The sequence below is a fragment of the Lonchura striata genome, chromosome 1 (assembly GCF_050655825.1).
Source record: "Lonchura striata isolate lonStrDom1 chromosome 1, ASM5065582v1, whole genome shotgun sequence".
NCBI classification, from domain to species: Eukaryota; Metazoa; Chordata; class Aves; order Passeriformes; family Estrildidae; genus Lonchura; species Lonchura striata.
In genome coordinates, this window is record NC_140703.1 from 111,326,412 (window position 1) to 111,351,453 (window position 25,042).

Below are 25,042 nucleotides of genomic sequence, written 5' to 3' on the forward strand. Positions count from 1 at the left end.
TTTACAAAAGCAACTGTCTGTGAACACCACAATTGTATGTTTGTAGCAAGAATGAATCTTTGCACTGTTTTTTAATAGAAACAATTTTGGTCACAGAGCTGATAAGAAACTTAGGAATTACAGCCTTTTACATCTAGGGAAAAAATAAGTAGCCAAGAAGTTCTCCCTCCACACCAATTTGCTGCCCAAGTGAGTGGGGTGAATCAAATATTTGAGCCCATTACAGAACTTGAGAGACCATCCATTGCTGAGGTAGCCTGGCTGTTCTGGGGTTTGCAACTATTTATCTACTCCCTTGCAGTTAGGAAATAAAGATGTCCTTTTAAGATTGCTGTTTCTGTTCTCTTTGACTTTTGGGTTTATCAGAGAAGAAAAAGAACTGAGAAGTCAGCAGACAAGCACTACACAAACTGTACTTTTAACTGGCACTTTCCTTTCAGAAAAATCAGAATCATGCACACAAACAAAATCAGGAAGAGCAGGAGAATCTACCTTTTCCTCCAGCTTTTGAGAAGAGGTACAACATTTCCTCCACATAATGTGATATCTCCTCCTTGGTTCTGAAGGCCCAAATTATAAATACAGTAAGGCATTATTTGGAGCTAGGAGCTTTTAAGCTGTGGACTTCAAGAACAGAACCAATACATCTAAAATGTGTGTTTTGTAGGTCTTTTAGCTTGTACTGCAAGAAAACATTTGACTGCTTGAATTAGCACATAGAGCTGAGAAAAGCTGATACCACTACCACCTGTATATAGATACTTTCAATTAAAAGTAATGTACGTACAGAGAAATCATCTTTAAACATAACTCCTAAAGCACAAATGATAAAGAGTAACATATTCAGTAAAAGTGTTCTTTGTGCAAGTGAAAAGGGAGGATGCCAAATGCATTCCCAGCACACTGGGATCATTTTGTGCTCAAGTGCATTGGATGATGAACTTTGTTCCATGGCTTGCAGAGGTGTAGCTGTCACATCCGTTTTTGAATTGGATTAATCCAGGACCAAACTATGGATTTAACAATCGGAAGTGAGGGACCAAGAGCATTTAATCAGTCTTCAGTGCAAACTTTAGACATACTATTTTCTTGAAGTGGTGACAGATGTAATGATACAATAACAGTTACTCCACAGATGATAGATAAACCAACTGTGAATGTATTCCTTGTCCTTGCCTGAACTGTTTTAGGGCTGCCTGAAAAGGATTGGGTTTGCAGTTGGACCTGCAGTATCAGCTCAATCCTAATTGGCTCTATTACCAAGAACATGGTTTTTGGGTTGCAGAAGGACAGCTTCATGCATAAATAAACCATAGCATAATTGTAAAAAACTATAACAGTGTGAATTGAGTCTGTCTGGAAGAAATTATATTCTGAAGTTCTTTGATATTTTTTGTTGTTTTAGTTTTGAAGGTATTTCCTGTTGTAGCTCGTTCTATTAATACAAGGTAAAAGGAACTCTTACCTACTTCTTTGCATGTTCATTGGGAATTCAAGAAAAGGGCTTTATAGTAAGTGAAAGTCATGGTTCAAACCATTTAAGCATTTTAAAATAGACTTTTGCATTTACTAGCTAGAAGTAATTTAGTATGTTTGCTTTTCTTAGGTTCCAGTCTGTGCATTTACTAGTGCTTTTAATGTTTACTGCATTCTGTTCTTGAAAAGTCTTAGTGTTTTACTGTCACAACTACAATTTTCATCTCCCATCATAAAACCCCATATTATTTATCTACTTACCAGTGCCTTGAATGTAGTTTCTTCATTGCTGGGAAATGTTTAGACCAGTAGTTTAGGTAATAGAATTTTAGGGGCTGTGCATTTATGTCCCTCTTCCTTCTGTCACTGAGATACACTGAATATCCCTGAGGATGTATTTTGATACCAGTTGAACCAGTGTAACTCCCAGTGAAAGCTCCTGAGAGAGAAGGAATGGTTCTACACGAGGAGAGGCCCAGTCTTGCTCAGCACTTTGTCTGTGACAGCAGCCTGGGATGTGCACCTGTGGAAAAGCATGACTGGAGTGCCACAGCTCCCTGAGGGGAACTCTGACAATTGTCTTAACATTTGGTGGGTTTTTGTGTAAGGCATTGACTGGCTGCTGTATATTTGGATTCATCTCTGTTTACTGACACATGAGCTAAGCACTTCTTCAGAACACGAGCTGAAACTTTTCTCCATCTGGTAGCTGGAACTAAGTGTGTGAGCTGAAGACCTGTCCTTTCAATACGTTATTTTTGAAAAAATATCATGTCGTGTAAGTAACCAGGGGTGCACTGTCTGACTGTTACGTCCCAAGAATTACTGTGAGGTGAATGTCTTTTGGAGAAGGACCCTTGCTGCTGCTCTCCAGTTCCCTTTCAGGGCCTGGCCTTCAGCAATTATTGCTTTGAAGCAGGACAGTCCTTTGATGTAAGGGGTTTATTTTTTTATTTAAGTCTTCTAGGAAGCTACTTCACATGGCAGCACCTCTCCACTGAAGACACACTGACATGCTTGGGGCTGTTCAGCCTGGAGAAGGCTCTGGGGAGACCATAGACCCCTCCTAGTACAGAGAGGAGGCTTACAGGAAAGGCATGTAGTGACAGGACAGGGATAATGGCTTTAAACTGAGAGTAAGTTTAGAGAAGATGTTAGGAAGAAATTCTTTCCTGTAGTGAAGCACTAGTGCAGGTTGCTCAGAGAAGTTGTGGATTCCCCATCCCTGAAAGTATTCAAGTCCAGGTTGGATCAAAGGAACAGCTTGGTCTAGTGGAAGGTGTCCTGTCCATGGCAGGGGGTTGGAACTGGATGATCACCGCAGTCCCTTCCAACACAAACCATTCTGTGATGCTGTGAAACAAGTTAATATGTTTTGAGCATATTGGCTTTGTTGCCTTGATGTGCAGAGCCCAGTCCTTGGCCTGAATGCAGTTTGCTTTGCTTAGTATTGGGCTTCAAGTCTGGAAGTTCTCTTTCTATGCTCTTAATGCTTGCTTAAATTCATGTGCATGCTGCATGTAGGAGCATCTTGTACAAGGTGAAGTTGGATACTGTTAAGTAGATGTTTCTCAGCTGAACTTAGTCCCAACACCAGGTTTTGAAATGAAAAAGGAAAGCTCCTCAAAGAGCTGAAGTATATTTCAGGGCGATTCCCCTTTATTTTGTTATCTGGATTGGAGGGTAAATAGAATTGTATGTTTACATGCATGTTCTCAATGTTCCAGAAGCTTATGCTGCCAAATGACTTAATTTAAGGTGAATTATGTGGAACAATCACAAAAAAGGTTACTTGAAGTAATCTATTTTTAGTGGAAATAGTTTTAGTTTGTAACTATTACAGTTACTCAAATTCTGTCTTGTACTGTACGATTAAGACATTTATTGCTTTGAACTAATGTTGGAATTTGATGCAGTTGATTATGTCTCATATACAGTCACTTCTTTAAGTGGAGAAGGAATTTGAAGGGGTTTTTTTGGTAATATATGCTATTTGAGATAACATTTTCTGATTGCTGCTTATCAGGTTTTTTTTTAATGTTAATAGTTATACACTTCTTGGTCTACTGCATAGTAGCTTAATGACAGGTTTTGCATTAATCATTGAATGCATTTCACTTTCACTGCATGTCAGTGTTAATGAGTGAAATGCTGCGACCTCCAGTTCTCTATTCTGATTATGTAAATAATTTCCTCCTTCCTGAAAGATACAAGGCACGGGGAGGAAAGAAAATGGGAAATGTGTGGGGGTGTCTGTGTGTTGTAACTACTGAATTAGGTTAGTGTTACAGATTTGGGGGAGGTGTTTCTAGTTGAAAAGTCATTCTGGTTGAAATAAAGGAATAGGGTAGAAGTCTAGAATTTTTAAACTAGAATCACATCATAATCCTTGTGATGAGTCAGTATTTATTAAGGTTTTAAGAAGGCATTTCCTAGGATCCTTTCTGAAACAAATCAGTGATACCTTTCAACACCAAATTTGTATTGCTGCTGTTAAGCCTTTTTGCAGTACACATCACACTTGTGATGAAGCACATCCATGAGCTCCCGTTTCATGGGAACACTATTCTGTAAATAAATTGCTCTATGGTTGTTAGAAAGCTCTGTTATTACATGTTAAGAAACTCTTACTCTGGCATTCATTGTTACCACATGGCAAAGTAGATTTTATGACATATGTCCTCACTTGTGTATAACCAGAATACTTCAGTTGAAGGAAAAATAGGTCTGTCCCCCTAGATAGGGGTTAGGTAATGCTTATGAATAATAAAATGTATTTTGTATTTTTATTTATCTCTGTCATCTGGCACCTTGCACTTGCTTTTTTCTGAGACTCTGTATTTTAAGCAGCTAATTTGGGGAAAAGAGCTGTATGTAGTGGGGTATTCCAGTTACTTTTGAAGAGGAGACTTTGAGAAACTCAAATGAAGGACCTTCTAGAAGTCAGCTGTATTAGAAAGATGTGTTTGTTCCTTTATCATTGTATGATAAGATGCCATCCATTGTGTTATCCTGTAACAGAGTATTGTGTATATATTTGCTTCTTACCTACCACTTATCCAGGAACCATCTGATTTATTTCCCCCTGGCTTTTGAAAAGGTGCTTGATTTCTCCCCAAAACAAAATTAACCTATTCTGCTGTGTAGGCATGAGATTGCAGACTGTGGAATCTGAGGAGACGTTCAGGTGTGCAGCTGTGCTGGATGGTGAGTCTGGAAGAAGAGGCCCCTCCTGGAGGACAGTGCTGTCCTTGGTGTCCTCTGTGTGGGCAGCAGGGGCTCTCTTGGAGCTCCTGGGTGGTGCCTTCTGAATGGGGACCATATGAGCCAAGAAATCTATAGTTGCCTTTTTTGGGGGCTACTGAAATTCCAAGTAGTCAGCTGTAGCAAAAACTGACTTTCACTTATGGTTAAGACCTTATGACTTAGGATCAGGATGACAAAAGGAGATGGGAAAAACATGTCAAATAGGAATTTTCTCAGTTGGCATCAAAAGCAAGTGTCAGTGGGATCCATTTGACTCAACTCTTCATAGCCTCATAAACTGTTTGATTAGCAGTAGGAGGAGTGAGTTTGTCACTTAACAGGGTCCTGTCGCCATCTTGACCCTGTCTTAAAGCATCCACTCAGTGCTTTGGGTAAAGGTGGTAATTTTTTTTTTAATGTAGTTTGTACCTCTGGTATAGGGCAACCCTGGATGTATGGGCAGACTGGGGAATGAGATACTGGAAGACATTGCTGCAGACAGGGACCTGGGAGTCCTGGTCAATGGAGAGTTGAATGTGGGTCAGCAGTGCCCTGGCAGCCAGGAGGGACATCTGTGTCCTGAGGGGCATCAGGCGCAGCATGGCCAGTCAGGCAAGGGAGGAAATTGTCTCCTGCTCTGTGGTGGCCTTGCCCTAAGCTGGTGCGCAACAATTGTAAGAAAGATGCTAAGTTCTTAGAGAATGTCCAAAGGAGGGCCACAGTCACGGTGTGAAGGGCCTTGAGGAGCAGCTGAGGGCACTTGGTCTGTCCAGCCTGGAGGAGACTGAGGGGAAGTTGCAGCTGTAGTTACAGCTTCCTCATAGGGGCAGGCACTGATCTCTGCTCTGTGGTGACGGTGACACATCCCGAGGGAATGGCCTGAAATTGTGTCAGTGGAGATTTAGGTTGGATATTTGGGAAAAGTTCTTCCCCCAGAAGGTGGTTGAGCACTGGAACAGGCTCCCCAGGGCAGTAGTCACAGCACCAGCCTGGCAGAGCTCAGGAAACATTTGGTGAATATTTTTGGGCACATGGTGTGACTCCTGGGGATGGTTCTGTGCTGGGCCAGGAGTTGGACTGGATGATCCTGGTGGGGCCTTTCCAACTTGGCATATTCTGTTGATTCTAGGATAGTGTGCTGAAGCCAAAATCAGAAATAGTAGAAATGAGATGTATGTAAAAACTAACTTATTCATCAGAATTGAGCTGAATACAGGCAGTTTGAATTGTTCTATTGGGCTGTCTGTACACTTATATATACATACATGTCACTGCATGAATTTACATTTGTTTATAAATTATCAAATTAATTATAAACAGGTATAAAGGCAATTCTTCAGCTGAGCCAAACTGCCTTGGTGCATTGTATCTCTAAAAAATGGAATTGAATAGTCTGAATTAGAGAAGTGATGGGAATTCAAAGTTTCATGTTTTATTAGTTCTAGAGAGGTTAAAGCAGTGGTGTGTTCTCTGTGGGCATGCAGTTTGATGTTTTCTGTGAAAGATAAATGGTAAATGAATGGCTGAAGACAGGACTGGTGAACCAGTGCCGTCTAACACTGTTTAAATTGCGTGAATTGGATTATGATTGCATTTTCGGAAGTATGTTTGTATATTCTGTAATTAAAAGGAAAATACCTGAACAAGGATCTCCCTGCAATTGAGAACACACATCTGACTACAGGAAGTACTCAGATGATTTATTGGAGATGGAATGTTTTTAGTTAACTGCAGCATAGCTTGACATTACTATTATGTGTTTTGAGGACATCACACAAATTTGGAGGGAGAAGTTATGAACTCACTTAAGAAGTTGGCCTTGTCCAATGCATATGACTAAGACAAGTGAAATTCTGTGGAAGCCCTGAAATACACTTTCCTGGGAATATAATTTAAGCAATATGCATAGAGAATCATGATTAGACTCCTTAGCAACCAATCCCTAAATAAGAGGAAGAAAAAAAATAGATGAGTCCTTCATGTAAATGTTTTGTGTTTACTAGCATCTACAAAATTAATAATTTTTTTTTGCAAGATTTTGAGTAAATTAGTTATTTCAGTAGTAGCTTTCTTGTATCTTCTGGTTAAGTTGTGCTGCTTGCCTTGAGCAGAATAGAATTTACAAGAATATTTTGCCCACATCCTTCAGCTAAGCACAGAAGCAAAATCTGAGGATAAGTTCACACTAATGTCAGTCAGTCTGACAGGAGAGCTGCAGTTTGTCCTGGTTCCCTGGCTGGCATTAGGGTGTGTACTCTCTGGCCTTGCAGTGCACCACTTCAGATAATTGAAGAAACTGAAAAATAATCAGTCTTTGTACATTTGGTGGGGTTTTGTTGTTGTTTCTTTTAGTACTCTAAATTTCATGATATTCAGCCCAAAGCATTAGAATAGGGAAGAGATGAAATCAAGCAGCTTGCCCTTGGCATCAGCTGTTTTGGAACTGCAGCTGCTGGTGGATACTTCTGCCTGCAGTTTAAGCCATCCTGGACCAGGATTGTGCTGAAATGAGCTGTTCTACCATTTTCCTGCTTCTTTGCTACCTTGCTCCTTGTGCTAGCACTAGTTTTTGATGTGGCTGTTCTGTGACCCAGCCCTGTTAAGGAAGAATGGTGGTGATTAAATAAGGTTTATTGCGGTGGTGGTTGGCTTAGGGCTGTGGAAGAGTGCAGTGTGAGTTGGCAGCAGTTTGATTTCACTGGTTTATGTGAGTACCTCCAAACCTCCATCAGGTAGTGCAGAACTGACTGCATTGGACTGCAGTAGACTGCAGTGTGTGTGTGTGTGCGTGTGTATATATATATGTATATATATATATATTGTGGCAGGAAACTTACTCTTGCTTGTATTTTCTGCTTAGTGATCTTTATAAACATCACTAGAAAACAGTTAAATACTCAGGAGGGCATTTTTTTAAAAGCACAGATTAAATACCAAATACATTAATTTCAAAAATCAGTTTCTTCCTAAAGAAAGTTTTGAATTGAAAATGTATTTGTTCTGGACTTAGTAGGCTTACTGAGCCTTATGAATATGAGTTATGAAAGCTAGAGATGGATAACAGTTGAGTGTTTTGAAATAGTACAATTTTATTCAAAAGTGAACATTATTCTAGTGATATTATTAAAGATCTCTTAAGTTTGTTGGTGCTGTTAATATTGGAGACTGGGCAGAGTAGTTAGAGTGTATTCAGTAAATTTTTATTACATTTGCAATGCCTTGCAAATTTACACAATATATGAAAAGATTTTTAAAGTGTCTTGGAGAAAGATAACAGCATTGAAACTTAACTTGAGATGAGACATCATAATAAAACACTTGGGAATATGCATAGTGTTACAACAGAAATTTCACTCCAGTTGTTAACTTGAGGTTTTGGTGATTGGATCAGGAACTCAGCACTGCCAAATTCATCTTCCTGGAAGCTCATACTTTGTATCACCTTACTTGGCTTCTTTAACTTTTTGGGAACTGTTTTGTTTTATGTAGTGCTTGGAAGTGTGAGTTGCTCTGAGAAATTACGTGTCAGCTTCTGTGATTATACAATGCCTGGTGGTATAGAGTGGAATTGCTGTTATAACTTAGTGCAGCTCTTTTTGTCCGTATGTAACACAGTGAAGTTGAAACACAGTGAATATGGAACTATTGGTGTACCATTCCAAGTTTAACAAATCTGATGTCACAATTTTCTTCATATAATCTGCTTTGTTGGGATGTGATGGGCTTCATAGTGGGGCTGAAAGGCCATTGGACCCAGGCTTTTATAGGCACATGCTGGATAAAGGGAATACAGGTCAAATTCCCATGGTGAATACTGATGTGCTAAGAGGAGTTTGGCTGCAGGGTCTCTATTAGTCTCAGCTGAGGTAGAATTAGTCTCTTAACTCCCTCTGACATCTGCAGTTAGACAGTGTGAGAAGGAGAGTATTGCAAAGATTACAAATTTGGCTTTTTAGGCTCTTAACCAGGTAATTTCTGCATAGACCTTGAGCAGCACCATGAATTCAGATGGAGAATCTACTGTAGGAATTCAGGCACAAAAAGTCAGAGCAAAGAGCTGCACACATTTACTCTGAACACAGAGTAAACAGATATACATTTGGAATGTGCATTAGTTTCTCAATGGTATAAAGGCAATTGTAAGTGTAATTTTTACTTAGAACGTTAAAATAATGTTAAATATTTCAAACATTACTTTATCAGTTGTATTCAATAGAAAGAATAAGTCTAAAATAGAAGATTCTCTATAGCAGTGTATTTGTTTCTGTAATGTTCTTTTCCAGGTGTGGATTGAGTTTCCATGCGTATGTTAATACAGGATGTTGTCTTTTTTTCCCTCTCCAGGTTATGCAATGGTCTCTGCAAGATGGCATGTTCTTGAGTTGGAGCTTTTTAAGGCAAGCATATGCTGGTACTTCAACTTTACTAAGTGGACTATAATTTCTTCTCTCACATCAACTACATAAGCAGACAAAATTGCAAAGATCTGCCCTGTGTCGAGTATGACAGCCACGACTCGTGGCTCTCCAGTAGGAGGGAATGATAGCCAGGGTCAGGCTCCTGATGGACAGTCCCAGCCTCCCCTCCAGCAGAATCAGGTATGGTATTGACAATCAATTCATATAAAAATAAAGGAATTTGTTCTTTAGAAATAGTGTTCCTGAATTATTTGCATTTGTATACTTCTGGAGATATCTAGTTAAGTTAGACAGTTTTGTGTGCGTATTTGGAAGTACAACAATATTTTGAGGGATGAAGACAGTGGTATTGGTAAATATGGTTAGAGAGTATGGCATTGCAAAAAGTACTCCCTTTTCAGGCAGTGGCATAATTCTTTCAAGCATACCTGTTTTGTTGTGAAGCCTGTCTGTTTTGCATAAGAAGCCTTCTTGGATTAATATCGGAAGCTTCCTCAGAACCACATTGTAGAACCTGCCACAGATTGGTAAAGCCACACTACATCTGTGAGTTCAGTTTCTGCTCAGTTTTGCAAAAGCACTTTCTGGATAAAGCAGCTTACTCAGGTATCAGCCCTTCCAGAGCAGCTGCATCCAGGTCTCTGTTCATTGTACTTGACTTCCTGAGCTTCTCATGTTCCTTGCTTTCAAAAGAAAAGCAAAAGCTTTCATATATTACATCACAGTGTAATGATTCTTTTTAGTTGGGGAAAAAAATACCAGAGAAGATGCATTATCATGTAAATCCAAAACCATTTAAGAGAAGAGCCACACTTTGTTACTTAATTCAGTGTGAAGATGGTATTTCTTTAATACCATAAGGTTTAGTGATTGCTCCTTCTTGAGACTGAATTGTACTTTGATATGTGTGGGGGGCTGGTCCTGAACTGCCAAGGAAGTCTCCACTGTCACTGACTCCTTCTGCCTCAGTGGGATGGGGAAGAGAATTGAAACTAAAAAGTGAGAAACTGTTTGGGCTGAGATGAATGCAGTTTCATAAATGAAAGGGGTAGGGGGAAACAAGTGATGCAAGTGCCATCACTCACTACCAGCTGATGATGCCCAACCAGTCCCCAAGCAACAGCTGCCTCGGGAAAAGAACCCCTTTGTTTTATTGCCAAATGTGATGCTCTGTGGCATCGAGTGTCTTTTGGGTCATTTCAGGTCAGCTCTCCTGGCTGTGTCCCCTCCCAGTGTCTTGCCCTGCTAACTGCTGGGGGCATAGTGAGAGTCACAGGATGGGTAAGATTTGAAGGGACAACTGGTGGTTGTCTTGCTTGCCTGCTCAAGCAGAGTTCCCTAGACCACCTTACTGGGGATTGTGACCAGACAATATATCTTCAGAGAAGGAGACTCCACAACCTTTCAGGGCAATCCATTCCACTGCTTAGTCAGCCTCACTGTTACGTTCTTCCTTATGTTCAGGTGGAGCTTCTGTGTTTCAGTTTTTGCCCATTGCCTCTTGTCCTGTTGCTGGGCATCACTGGGCAGAGCCTGGTCCATCCTCTGACACCTTTCTGCAGATATTGATGAGATCCCCTCTAAGCCATCTCCAGATTAAACAGGACCAGCTCTCTCAGCCTTACCTCAGTGAGATGCCTCAGTTCCTTCATCATCTTTGCCATTATCTGCTGGACCTGCTCCAGGAGCTCCACCTCTCTCCTGTACTTATGAGTCCCAAATTGGACACAGCACTCCAGGTGATCCTCACCAGGGCTGAGCAGAGTGGCAGCATCACCTCCCTGACCTGCTGGCAGTGCTCTTCCTAATGCATCCCAGGATCCCATTGACCCTCTTGGCACAGGGACACGGTGCTGGCTCAGGGACAGCTCCTTGTCCACCAGGACCCCCAGGTCCTTCTCCCCGGAGCTGCTTCCCAGCAGGTCAGTCCCAGCCTGTTCTGGTGCCTGGGGTTGTTCTTCCCCAGTGCAGGACCCTGTATTTGCCCTTGCTGGATTTCAGGAGGTTCTCTGCCCATCTCTCCATCCTGTCGAGGTCCTTCCCAAGGGCTGCAGGGCTCTCTGGGGTATTGGTCCCTCCTCCCAGGCTTGTGTCACCAGAGAACTCACTGAGGAGGCATCTGCCCTCAGCCAGGTCATTGATGAATAAGTAAAACAGTCCTGGGCCACATATTGAACCATGGGGACCACCACTGGTGACAGGCCTCCAACTGGACCATGTGCCGCTGAGTAGCAACCTCTGGGATCTGCCATTCAGCCATTCTCACTCCACCTCACTGTCCACTCACCCTGTCCTCACTTCTTGAGTTTGGGAATGCGGATGCTGTGAGAGAGTGTCAGAGCCTTGCTGAAGTCAAGGCAGACAGCATCCCCTGCTCTCCCATCACCCACCCAGGTAGCTGTTTCATCATAGAAATAAGTCAGGCTGGTCAAACATGACTTACCTTTAGCAAATCTGTGCTGACCTCTCCTGATCACCTTCTTGTCTTCCATGTGGGTAGAGGTGGCCTCCAGACTGAACTATTACCTCTCCAGGGGTTGAAGTGAGGCTGACTGGCCTGTAGTTCCCCAAGTCCTCCATACTGTCCTTATTGAAGACTGGGGTGACATTTGCTTTCTTCCAGCCCTCAGGCACCTGTCCTGTCTCACTATGATTCCAGCAGTTCTCTCAGCACTTGTGGGTGCATCCCATCAGGGCCCATGGACCTGTGGATATGAAGTTTAATTACAGGGTCTCCACTCAGTCTTCTCAGCCAAAGGAAACTTCCTCTAGCTATTCTCCCTTACTTCCTCTAGACCTGGTCTGCTGGCTGAGGTAGCAACAGGACCACAGCTTCCCATGTCTTTATTTTGGTTATGATGTATTTGAAGAAGCCCTTGTTGTTACCCTTGAATCCTTAGCCAGCTTTAATTCCAAGTGAGCCTTGGCTTCTTCATTACATCTCTTCATACTGTGACAACATCCCAGGTGGCCTTTCCTGCTTCCACCTTATGCTATCTCCTGCCTATGTCTGAGTTCTGACAGGAGTTATCAAAGAGAAAAACAGGCCTTGAATCTGTGCTACCACTCTTCACCAACAGACAAAACACTAATGTGTTACCAGTGCTGTTTTGGTCACAAATCCAAAACCTAGCACCTTACGGGCTGCTGTGAAGAAAATAACACTCCCTGCCAAACAGATGTGGCACAGCAGGTGAAAAATGTTCTTGAGTTTTGTTTTCCTAAGTCTTGCTCTTATTGTCAGTTCATACTAATTCTGTGTATGAATAATAAGAGACATCTGCATAACAAGTTGTATTTTGCATGGCCCATCAAAGTGGATTTAACAATCATGTTCTTTGAGGTTGATTAGTAGATGGCTATAGTAGTGAGTCACTCATGTTTAGCAAACTCTTTAAGAAGGTATTTCTCGTGATTGTCTTCTTCTGTGCTTTTGTTGAAAACTGTCTCTCTACTTAAAGTAATCAACTTTTTGGGACAAGATTTATAAAAACTGGAGCTTCAGTGCATTTATTTCACCTTCTGGAAAAATGATCTGCTGAAAGTAGAACCTGTTACCAAAAGAACCCGACTTTCCTCACTGGGAAAGTAGCTTGATTTTTAAACTGGCAAGTTAGAAAAAATATAACACATTTTATGCTCTGTTTTTTGTTAATAAATCTGAAATAAAATTATTTAATATTGATATGTACTTGAGATGATTCTTTGGAATACATTATGACAGAAAACTGCCAAAACAAGTGGAACACAAGTGCAGGTAGTACTTGAAGTATTTTCCATCTTAATTTTAGACTTCTTCACCTGATTCTTCAAATGAGAACTCCCCAGCTACCCCGCCTGATGAGCAGGGCCAAGCTGATGCTCCACCCCAGCTTGAAGATGAGGAGCCTGCATTTCCACACACAGACCTGGCAAAGTTGGATGACATGATCAACAGGTATTTTCACACTTTTTAAAAACGGTGTTGATTTGTGCTTGTGATCTTGATAGTGGAATCAGAATTTTTATATCTTTGTTTCACTGGACTTCTTAAAATGCTTTTTTTTTGTTGGGTTAAACTTGTAAAGAGAAAGAAGTTTAAAGCAGAATGCGTTTTTGTTTGGGTTGGTTAGTGTAATACTCGTCAGGGCATTTAAAAATCTATCTACTGAGCTTATTTAAACGCATTACAATGGAGCAAGAATTCTTGATTTTTCAGAAGCATGATTGAAATTGGGTTTGTTTGTTTTTGAATATAGGCCTCGATGGGTTGTTCCTGTATTGCCGAAGGGGGAATTAGAAGTTCTTCTAGAAGCTGCTATTGACCTAAGTAAAAAAGGTAACCGAAAGACATTTTGATTATTGGACTGGTGTGCAAAGGTTTTTTTCTTTTTTTGAATCCCTGGTGAAAGCTTAAAAATTGTTAATTTCTATTCCAACCCTGGTCTTGAAGATTGTATTCAGAGTGCTATGCAAAATCTTCACAGATGAGAACTTTTAAGAAGCCATGAATATAGTTAGGAATAGGTGCCTTAGCATGAGTAGGGAAGTTGAATAAGCTCAGAGACATAAAAATCCTGTCATTCCTGTCATACCTGTTTTCTCTATTCACTTTGATATCAGACCTGCTGAGTTTGGTTTTTATAGCAGATACTAAAACTCAGAATTCTAATTGTTTTTATTTTTTAATAAGTTTCTAGTCTACCTTTCAAATGCCTTGCCAGAAATTTTTGTTCAGATGTGGCACTCATATACTTTTAAGAATATCAGAGAAAAGTTAGAATTTTAAACAGCATGGCTTGGACTGATAGTCCTACCAGTGCTTGCTGGTGTCTGACTTAGGAGTAAGAGGGTTCTGTATCAGGATAGTCTATGTGTTTGTTAAATTGTCCTGGTCAGATTGACAGGTTTCCTATGTGTTCTAGAAAGTTCTGTTCTTCTGGGAGGTTGCTTGTGTTTGAGTAATAGCAAGAGTCACAGCAAAATAATTTTTTAGGATATTTACACTTACCAGCTCTTTGTGTTTCGAGTATAGCATCAGGCAAAGTGCCTGCTCTTCTGCATAGGTGCTGGCCCAGGATAACTTCACTTCCATGTTAATAAGTGTTATTCTTAGGCAGCTTTAAGACTAAAAAGCTGATTGTGGTCATGATATTCTGAGTTGTCTTGATTGTTGTGAAGTCTTTTTTGCTTCGGAGCTCTCTGTGGAGATAGAAAAGTTAGGGTGCATCCTTGTGATCTAGCAAAGATAATGACATCTTGTTGCCAACACTGATTTATCAGCTGTAGTTATGCTTGGTATTGGTGGCTTTGTGTGTAACTGGGTCTGGCAGGAATCCTCAAGGAAGTGTAGGATGTTCAAGGGATCACATCTGTTCTGAAGGAAAAAAAATGTCATATTTTCAAGAGAAAGTGCAGCCACCTTTGTGTCTGCATTGTTGGAACAGTGCAGTAAAAAGAAATTTTCTGCTTGTGGTTTGTGAGAGAAGTATGTTCTGCCAGCTGTTAAGTCATCTTTGAAAAGAAAAACAACCCAAACCCTAAAAGCTGTCAATGCAGTGAAGTAATAAGAGCAGAATGAGATTTCTAACTACTCCTAACATCAATATGCTTTCCCAAAGTGTCAGGCTTAGTTGAAAGTTCCCCAAAAGAAAAGCTTATTTTTCCTCTTGAAGTTGCAAAAAACAGTGGAAATGTATTCATATGCTTTTGCCCTTTGATTTTAATTACGTTGTTGTTGTGCAATTCTAAAAAGTACTTCTGTGTTGCTACTTAATTATGTTTCCTCTTGCCCCCTAGATAAATTGCTATGTGTAAATGCTAGGATTATTGGATAAGGAGAAAACAAGGAAAGCTCTTAAAAGTAGTTGTTTACTGTGTTATCTTTAGAGCTTCTTTCTAGATTTTTTGCAGGGTTTTTTGCTGCTTGAAGTTACATGATGTCTAAGGTAGTCCCTTTTAAATAACTTCCATAGGGTGTAACTGACACTGTTTTGGTAGCTCAGAGCTTGGCAGATACTGTTTGGAAGTGGGGTTGTGTATATTTTTTAATAGATTAAACTGCTCCATTAGCTCAGTAATATCTAAAATTCAACCCCTTACTACCTGTCTATGGGAATTTTTCATATTCTGACAAGATCTGTTTCCAAAAGGAGGAACTGAAAGGACATACTGAAAAATAACCAGCTTTTGAATTACATAAGATACAGTCAGAAATGCAGAGTTTATTTAAATCGTTAAGCAACAAAACCTAGAAAGACCCCACTACGTGTTTTTGCCAAGCACTATTTTCTTGTGGTTAGGGCTCTTGAAAAGCTTTTATTCCTAACACGGCCCATGGCCATCAGCATTCTGGAGTGACTTCAGGGTAGCTACTTCTTTGTGACCCTGGCTATAACGTAAGAGTGATATTTGTATCATCTTTACATCTTTTCAGGAACTATAATTGAAAGGGACATAACTAAACTAATGGAAAGTACTTACATGAATGAAATGTCAGCATTACCACCTTCAAGTGAAAGGAGCAAATTTGACAGAGTAATGTGAATCCTGTTAGACTGTGACTTTCATTATTCCTGGCAGATGCACCCATTATGGAAAATTCTCTTTTTATGTGTAGGCATCAATGTATTATTCTTTGTTAAACAATGAGCCATGTAACTATCATCAGATAGTCTGCAGTTACTTGCTAATAGAAGAAAACCTATTTGAAAAATAGTGTTTAATAGCTAGACTGATGTTTATCTTCACAATAAATCTGGAATACTTATGGAGTATTATTAGTAATGAGATTTGCTCCAGGAATAAATGCCACGGTGAATTGGATACTATAAATTTAAAAGATAAAAAACTTGTTTATTTTAAGGTTTTGGTTTTTTATAGGCAAGAATATTCTCCACTCTTTCTTTCAGAAGGATTTTATTGCTCCTAACATTTACACTCAGTTTTTAACATGCTGCCAGAACTTTACAATGTGACACACACAAGCAAGATGCAAGGCAACTTCTGGAATTGATAACTAACTTAAACTGAAATGAGATTTCACTACATAATATAGGCCTTCAGACTTAATACCAAATCTGCGTTTTTGATTAATTGCATGGAATGGGAAAGAGAGGGAGGCTCTCAGGACAAAATATTAAATCTCTGTGTGCATGGGCACATGTGCATCCAAAAGTTGGGCCAGCCCAGTAATGGGAGTTGTTTCCAGCACCCTCTAAAGACCATCTCCGTCTCTCTCAAGATGATTCATCTGCATTTCTCTGGGACCACTACTAAGTTCCTTACTGGACCTGTATCTTCTGCATTTCCTTGAATTTGTTACTTTTACCTCTCTTCACTCACTGGTTTTGCTTTTAGCAAGTAGATAAGAGAGAGCATAAAGAAGAATGGAAGATAAAGATTGTATTTACTTTTCTTTTTGCTAGTATATCTATGGAAGTATGTTGTAAACATGGGAGAAAAAACAACCCAAATCACATGTTTTTAAAAACTTAAAAAATTATATAAAGTAGTATAAGTTTTTGAGGTGGTTTTACTGGAACATTAATCCATCAAGATTTTGGTCCATTTAAGCTTATGTAAGTTTGTTTTCGTCCAAGACTTGTTTAGAATCAGTTCTGAAACTTTCAACACCAAACCTTTGAAGTCCAAATGTTATGATTTAGCCCCAGCCAGCAGCTAAGCACCACACAGCCACTTGCTCGCTGCCCCTCTGCTGGAATGGGGGAGAGAATCAGAAAGTCAAAAGTTAAAAAACTCATGGCTTGGGATAAAGACAGTTTAACAAGTAAAACAAAAGCCTTCTGTGCCAGGAAAGCAAACCAAGGAATTCGTGCACCACTTCCCATGGCTGGGCAGGTGTTCAGCCATCCCCAGGACAGCAGAGCTCCATCACATGTAACAGTGGAGAGACAAACAACATCACTTCAAACATCTCCCCCTTCCTTCTTCCTCAGCTCTGTAGGCTGATCATGACACTGTATGGTCTGGGATATCCCTGTGGTCCTTTAGGCTCAACTCTCCTGACTGTATCCTCTCCCAAATCCTTGTGCACCCCCAGCTTACTTCCTGGCAGGGTGGTATGAGAAGCAGGAAAATCCCGGATCAGAGAGCACTGCTCAGCAGTAAAGAAAACATCCCTGTGTTACCAACACTGTTTCCAGCCCAAATCAAAACACAGCCCTGTACGAGCTACTGAGAACTTACCAACACCAGGACACTGAATCTCTGCTCTCAGCATTTAAAATGTTCGTGTAATAACTAATGAAATTCCATGTCTAATCGTTTGTTGTTCTTTCTTATTTTAAATAGGCCTTGATGTCAAAAGTGAAGCATGCCAGCGATTTTTTCGAGATGGGCTAACAATATCCTTCACAAAAATCCTTACAGACGAGGCGGTGAGCGGCTGGAAGTTTGAGATTCATGTGAGTTTTTAAAGTCGTTTTTCTGAAGAGCGTGGTAATTTAAAAAGAAAGGAGACTGCCATTGTGATTAGGGGGAGACTGTAAAAACAGGATCTAATCTTTGAAACTCAGTAGCGAGTTGTGAGAAAACTCTTGTATGCATGGATCTGGACAGGTAGTGGGGAGTCATCTTTCTGTCAGTGTTTCAGTTTATTGCCTCCAGAGTTTTGGAAGGAAATAAAACATGAGAGATGATTTGGGGAAGACTGAAACAGTGAATGTTCTGAGTTTATAGTTCATATTCATTGTACTGTCCCTTTCTACATTCTTTCTTGTTCTTTTTTTATTAACAGAGATGTATTATTAACAACACTCATAGACTAGTGGAGCTCTGTGTGGCCAAGCTGTCCCAAGACTGGTTTCCCCTTCTTGAACTTCTTGCCATGGCCTTAAATCCTCACTGCAAATTCCATCTTTACAATGGTACTCGTCCCTCAGAAACAGTTCCTGCAGGAGTCCAGCTCGCTGAAGATGAACTTTACGCCCGTCCTCCTGACCCACGATCACCAAAGGTATGAGAGCCTTTCCAGACCCATGTGTTTTATTCTATGCAGTGTTACCTAATGACACAGCAGCTGTAGAGAAGTGCTTTAAGACTGGGGGCCAAAAGCCTTCTTCATTCTGCTATTGCTAAGATGATGTGTTGCTTATGACTCCTGATTTAATGTACATTTCCTCTTCTTACTCTTCCTGTCTTTGGTCCACCATCAGGCTGTGTTGTGTTTCTGTGGTAAGCTGGCACAACTCTGCTGGAATGCCATTCCTACTGTGTTAATTGGCTTGCTTGCATTTGCCAGTTGATGGATTTACCTTCTCTCTTTACATGAAATTTTGTAGGTGACAGATTTTGAGGAGGAGATTATGTGATAGATTAGGAATTTTCTTTCCCTTTCTTTCCAGTGGTGGAAGAAATGTTTTTTAATTGGACATGAGATACCACTGTCGGTGTGTTTTTTTCAGCGGCTTTGGTTTTGTTTTGTTTTAGGGGGATGTTGAAGGTTTGGGGTTTTTGTTTATTTGGGTTTTTTGTTGTTTGGTTTTTTTGTAGTTGTGGTTTCTTGGGATTTTGTTTTGGCTGTTTTATTTTTTTAGCTGGAAGTGAAGATTAGCAATCTGTCCTGGTTTTTGAGTCTGAAGTTTTCAGAATTGATCTCCAAATGGCATTGATAAGACTTCAGGAGTTAACTGAATTTTATATACATACATATTTTATTTATATATATATGTATAATTTTTTTTTAAAGGTTTTCCTTTTTAGCTTGCTAAATTTTTTTCTTTAGTGTAACTGCTGACTATTGACTTGTAAAAACCAAGGATACAAAACTCCAGTGTCCTTGGACTTCCCTTGCATTGCTTGTTGTGTTTAGAAGACTGTTGCTTTGCCTTCTTAATGTTTTTATATGTGACATTATCACATCCAGGACAAAGAACAAATATCAGAACTGTCAGACTTTCTGTAGTAATTTAGCAGCTAAAGCTGGACCTAAATTACAGTCAATTTTATTCCTAAATAAATTAATTTGAGTAGCTCATATACAGCATCTGCTCTTTGACATGATAACAGAAAAGGTCTTGCTGCCTGTTTCTGAGCATTTCTTTAAAACTGAATATGTAAACTGTGTAAAGACTATTTTAAAGCAAATGTTGTTATTAAAAGGTACTTGAAAGTATTTCTACATAGTGCTTTGTAAATACCAGAAAATTATTTGTTTTATTACAGGGTTGGCTAGTAGATCTTATCAACAAGTTTGGCACATTAAATGGATTTCAGGTCTTGCATGATCGATTCATGAGTGGATCAGCATTGAATGTTCAGATCATTGCAGCTCTCATCAAGTAAGTTTTTTTCTAAATAATGATTTATGCATTTGCAAAAGTTGGACTCAGTATAAAATACTATGTTTGGTAGAAAGCTTAAGACTTCTATTGAAGCACTTCCTTTCACTCCATCTCTTCAGCTGGTTGTGTCTACCTTCATCATTTCATGTGCTTCTAAGTAGATATGAGTTTCTTTAATTGTACCTTATTATCATAATATTGCATGACTACTGATTATGAAACTTTCCTTGTTTTCTTTTATTTTAGGCCATTTGGACAATGTTTTGAATTTTTAACATTACATACAGTGAAGAAATACTTCCTTCCAATTATAGAAATGGTTCCACAGTTTTTAGAAAATTTAACAGATGATGAACTGAAAAAAGAAGCAAAGAATGAAGCCAAAAATGATGCTCTGTCAATGATAATCAAATCTCTAAAAAACTTAGCTTCAAGAGTTCCAGGACAAGAAGAAACTGTAAAAAACTTAGAAATATTTAGGTTAAAAATGATTCTTAGGTAAGATGCTACTCCTAATATAATATGCCACTGGTGACCTTTTTTCCCACACTTCTTACATTAAATTTTTCTCACAGGTTGTTACAAATTTCCTCTTTCAATGGTAAAATGAATGCACTAAATGAAGTTAACAAAGTAATATCCAGTGTGTCATACTACACTCATCGACATGGTAATCCTGAAGAGGAAGAGTGGCTCACAGCTGAAAGAATGGCAGTAAGTGCTCCTTTTCAGTGAAGTTCATTGCATGGATTTGGTTTCTCCTTTGTACTTGACTAGCAGTAGCTGTGTATTGTGGATCCAGCACACACTGTTTATTTTCATATACAGTGTTAGAAACATTAAGTATCATGTCTTGGTAATAAAGCACTTTAACAGTAGCCTTTCTGTGAAAAAATGCTGCATTTCTGTCAAAGTTGCTGTTGAGAATTACTTTTCAGTGCTGCTAAAATCATGGCTTAAAAATGGACCCTTGGATAGTGTGTGTTTTATATAGAGTTTTAGAAAAAACACAGAGAAACCTAGATAAAACAAGTGTGATTCATTTGAAGCTTCAGTGTCACACTAACTAGAAATGTAATGGTCATTTAAATAAGGATATAGTCTAGGTTTGGTGCTTCAACTTTTTCTTGTTAGAGTTCTAAGTGACTACTCTGCTTATCACATTTCAGAAGCTGGATGCTTTGGTACAGGAAACTCTAGATACCACATTTTTGTTTTAATCAATATTTTTGTATTTTGGATACTGTTGCTTGAATGTATGTATAGGGAAGTATGAAAATGAGCAATTATAAAACTAAAATAAGAACTATTGTATCTTAATTTTTGTGAAATCTAGTTGTTTTAAGTGATTTTTACACTGTTCTCCCCCATCTTTCTGGCTGGCCACCTGTTGTGAGGTTTGTAATCTGCAAAAGGACATCTGACAAGAAAAAATAACTGCAGTTTTGACTTCTTAAAGCAATAGGAGGAAACAGGTCTCTTTTTTTACACATTTCCTACAGTTTGGCATCTCATACAAGACCTGTGTTTTAACTGAAAATGTCTAGATTTCATGAGACCAGCTTGAATAGTGTAAGTCTGATCAAGGACAGTGTTGGAAGTGATGATGCTGTGGGATGTTTGTTTTCTCTTTCAGTGCTCAGAGCACATCCTGCTTTGCTTCACTTGGAACAAAACAGTCTAGCCATGTCAGTGACACCACTTAGAAAATTGCATCTCCTTAAATATGACTTGAGTATTTGCCTCTGGTTCAATTAGAAACATTTCAAAAACCCTAAAAGTGGCAGTACTTAAATGATCATTTTTATATGTCAGTCCTTGCTTAAGTCCTTTTTATGGGATATGCTGTAGGTGTACCAGTAGAGTTAGACGTGTTAAACAATTTGGTTTTGATACTTAATGAATGTGAATTGGAAGATAAAAATTTTGTTGCTTGAATAGAAGAGTTAAGAATAAGAAACATTGGTTTCTTATGTTTGAAATAGTTTCAGCATTTTCCAATAATAATCCAGTAATATACTGGATTATTTTAAATAGTGATTTTTTTTGAGAGGGAAAATTAAAGATAAAAGCCTTCCTTTTGTGCTGCATCTGTATTAATCTCTAACAGGTTGGATTTTTTGTTTTGTAGTTTAAATATCAGTGATGGCACCTGAATAATTTGAGATGGCACTACTTTCTTTTTATATTCAGGAATGGATCCAGCAGAACAACATTTTATCAATTGTATTAAGAGATAGTCTTCATCAACCTCAATATGTAGAAAAACTTGAGAAAATTCTCCGGTTTGTCATCAAAGAGAAAGCTCTCACTTTGCAGGATCTTGACAACATTTGGGCTGCACAGGTAAATAATTCAGCTGCTTGTCTGCTGCTGCACAGGAGGCATCTCCTTGTATGTCGTGTTGAGAAGAGAACCTCAAGGCTGTTTTTGCTCTGTGTTAGACAAAACTAAAGAAAGAATTGAGATTAAATGGTGTTCATTTTTGGGGTCTTGGAGCTTAAATTAGTCATCTGAAATGTCTCCAGTGGAAGGGGTCAGCTACACCTATATGTAAAGCCTGAGGGAGCAGTTCAGAACATGGTGCAGAGATAATCCTTTTCAAGTATGAGCAAATTTTCAACATTGAGCAGAGACGTGATACTTGATAGCTTAATATTTTAAAATGCATGAAGAAATATGTGTTGCTAATCTCTGAGTTCCTCTCGGTTGTGTAAGTTTTTCTTGGGCAGAGTGTGATTAATAAGGTTTATAATAATGACTGCTCTAGAAGTTAACTGCAAGTTCTTTTCCTTGTGTTGCAATAATTAATTTTGAAAAATTACAAATTTTGCAATGCTGAATTTTTTACTTCATGACTGGGGAGGTGGATTTCCCTAGCTGTGGGCTGCATGATTTTAATACACAGACTAGGCAGCTGGAGAGACAAAATCATTGAGAATTACTGATTATACAGAAAATTAAAAAAAAAAATAGGATTGAAACATAAATAAGGGGTAGTGAAACTCTTGATTGTACAAAAAAGCCCTCAGGCCGGTCGTTCAAGTGTGGGAAGGCTAACTCTGGTTTCCAAGAGAGGGAGAGAGGGCTGTACTGGTTTAGGCAAGGGACAGGGTTACATTTCTCCACAGTAGCTTCTGTACTATGTTATCTCAACTCTTGAGTTTTCTCACTTTCACCCATGTCACTCTCTTCCCCCATGGCACTGTGGGGTGGAGATTTGAATGAGCAGCTCTGTGGTGCCAGCTGGCTTATATCTTGACAAAGGCCAATACGAGCAGGTGGTGTAGGGGAGATCTCTGGTTTTGCAAGTAACTTTATCATGCCTAGGCTTCAGTTCCAGCGTTGCATTAACTGCAGAGATGAAACTCAATACGGTATTTACTTATTATCCCAAAGTCCTGTTAAGAAAATTTCATCATGTAGCAGAGCAATACACAGATTAATTAAGGTCTGGGATTATACTGTTAGTTTTCAGTTTGCAGTCTGTAGATCTTTCCAGACTATAAGATACCTGTGGGGGGAAGAAAAAAAGGACTTTGAGAAGTTAGTTTGCTGTTAGTAGGCCTCTTTCATCTATTTTAGAGCCCCAATTTTAATAGGAGGAGAAAAAAGTCTGAAATTTGGGGAAAAAAAGTCTCCCAAGCAATTACCTTGCTCCTAGTGTTTGGTAAAAGGACATGTGGATAAGCCAGTGTAAGTCAAACTTTCTACCCTTCCAGAAAAATGTGAATACGTCATGAAACCCTTAAAAAATGGGGATAGTCCATTTTGCCAGTTTAACAAAAGATTAGGAACAAATAGGGGTAATTTCAGAAGAAATGTTCCATGCCCTTAAATACCCAGCTTGCTCTGTTCACTTCTTATGCTTTCAGGTAGGTGGCTACTGCAGTGCTCTGGCTGTAATTTTGCTCTGTATATTTTTTGTGTGAAAGTAACTCTTATTCATGATGGTTTCACTGTGGCTTTAGCCATGGGATTATAATGGACTAAAAATTAAGAATACTAAAATCTGCTAATACAGAATGATTTTCACCTACCTCGCTACTCCTTGTGTATAGTAGTTTTTAGAAGTTCCTATTAAATGACTGCTCCTGAGAGCAGCTGGGGCATGAAATTCAGTAGTGAGGAGTTGATTTACTGTGTAGCTTTATATAACAAGCTATTTTAGCTCAGCCTCAGTGCAGCAGTGGGGGGTTTTTGCTTTCAGGCTCAAGCACTTGTGTTGCTGCCTGGCTTTAGAGGGTGAGCATACATCAGAGACTCTTAGTATTACTAAAAGTAATGCAATTATGCTGGTTTTGCCTTTTGAAGGCAACCTAAGTTTTAATTTTATTGAAGTGTTTTCATGTCTTACTAAGCCAGTGCTCACAATATAGGAGTCTGTTTGATTAAAAGAATAAGGTTGGAAGGCTATAAATGCAAGCATTAAGTTCCACCCTCTGGAGTTGCAGGGAAAGATCCAGCTGTACAAAATACAGAACGGCAGAGGTTGAGGTCTCATGACTTTTGTGCTGGAGTATTTAACTGGAACTTCACAGGCATTTCCCTGTTCCTGTGCAGCAAGTTGGCAAGTCACGCATCAGGTTCCTTACCTCCTTCCACCGTCTGGTTCTGCTTCCCCAGACTCTTCAGTGCTTCACAGCTTCCCCATACCTGTTAAAAACTTGCCAAATCGAGGTTGTTACCTGCTTTATTCTTGCTCTTCTTGCTCCCCCCTGGAGCTGGCCCTACTTCTCCTTTTATTTGCTATATTATAGATGCTCTTTCTGCCTTGTATTGTTCTCAGTTTTTCTTTCTATCCAGGAAATGGTCTGGTAAGAGGAAAAAAAATTACATTGTTTTCCAAAGTCAAGTGGAATTATGGGTTTAGTAATTCCCCTCTTGTAATCTGACCCATAACGTGAAAACAGACATTACTACTTAAAATTACTTTTTTTTAAAAATAAAAATTTATTACACCTTATAAAGAATTTAAGGCACAGTATGTAACAAAGCTATTAGTCTGGTTTTGGTTTTTAGTTTTGGTTTTAAATTAGTGATGGAAGCTTTTAGTAGGAATTGAATTTCAAGAGTGCTTATACATGTATTTTTAATAATGTACAAGATTAATTACATCAGAATGTGTATTCTAGGTATTTGTTTTGCATTTTTTATTTCTCAGAGCAAAAATTTCTACAGTGAATCAGCTATTGATTCTCATAGTCCAAATTTCTTGTTTTTTACTGCAGATGTAAAGTACAGGAAATGTTTTCCAGCCTGGGCAGAAAATTTTGTTCATGCTTGGAGTTAAATGGAACTAGCTTTTTTTCCCCTCATTGTCTTCCTCCTTAAATGTGAAAATTGTGATGTACACCACACTCTCAGTTAAAACTCTGTCTAGTATAAAACTAAGCATCTTGTCCTTAGTTGTTTCTTTGCTGGATTTGTAAGTTTAAAAGCTGCTGTACTTCAAAACAATGTCTGGTAACAAATTGTTTGTAATAGAAGGTTTTAGTTGTCTGTGAATCCACTAACACAAAGGAGGTATTTCAGCCTGAGAAACTGGCAAAATACTAAAAATTGCTTTATACCTTAAAACACCTCAATGAAATTCAGAAGTGGATTTTGAGTAATTCC

The 25,042-nt window shown here is 39.1% G+C and overlaps 1 protein-coding gene across 3 annotated transcripts in view; it reads left to right on the forward strand.

Moving 5' to 3' along the window:
• The window catches only part of USP9X (ubiquitin specific peptidase 9 X-linked), a 95,756-nt gene that overhangs the window by 14,719 nt on the left and 55,995 nt on the right, over positions 1-25,042 (forward strand). For all 3 annotated transcript variants that reach the window (XM_021546153.4, XM_021546155.4, XM_085560208.1), the window contains exons 2-10: positions 9,067-9,320; positions 12,932-13,077; positions 13,379-13,458; positions 17,433-17,545; positions 17,878-18,096; positions 19,305-19,420; positions 19,670-19,921; positions 19,999-20,137; positions 21,617-21,769. In XM_021546153.4, the coding sequence (XP_021401828.1) occupies positions 9,225-9,320; positions 12,932-13,077; positions 13,379-13,458; positions 17,433-17,545; positions 17,878-18,096; positions 19,305-19,420; positions 19,670-19,921; positions 19,999-20,137; positions 21,617-21,769 (1,314 nt within the window). In that variant the 5' untranslated portion in view covers positions 9,067-9,224. The remainder of the gene's footprint in view (positions 1-9,066; positions 9,321-12,931; positions 13,078-13,378; positions 13,459-17,432; positions 17,546-17,877; positions 18,097-19,304; positions 19,421-19,669; positions 19,922-19,998; positions 20,138-21,616; positions 21,770-25,042) is intronic.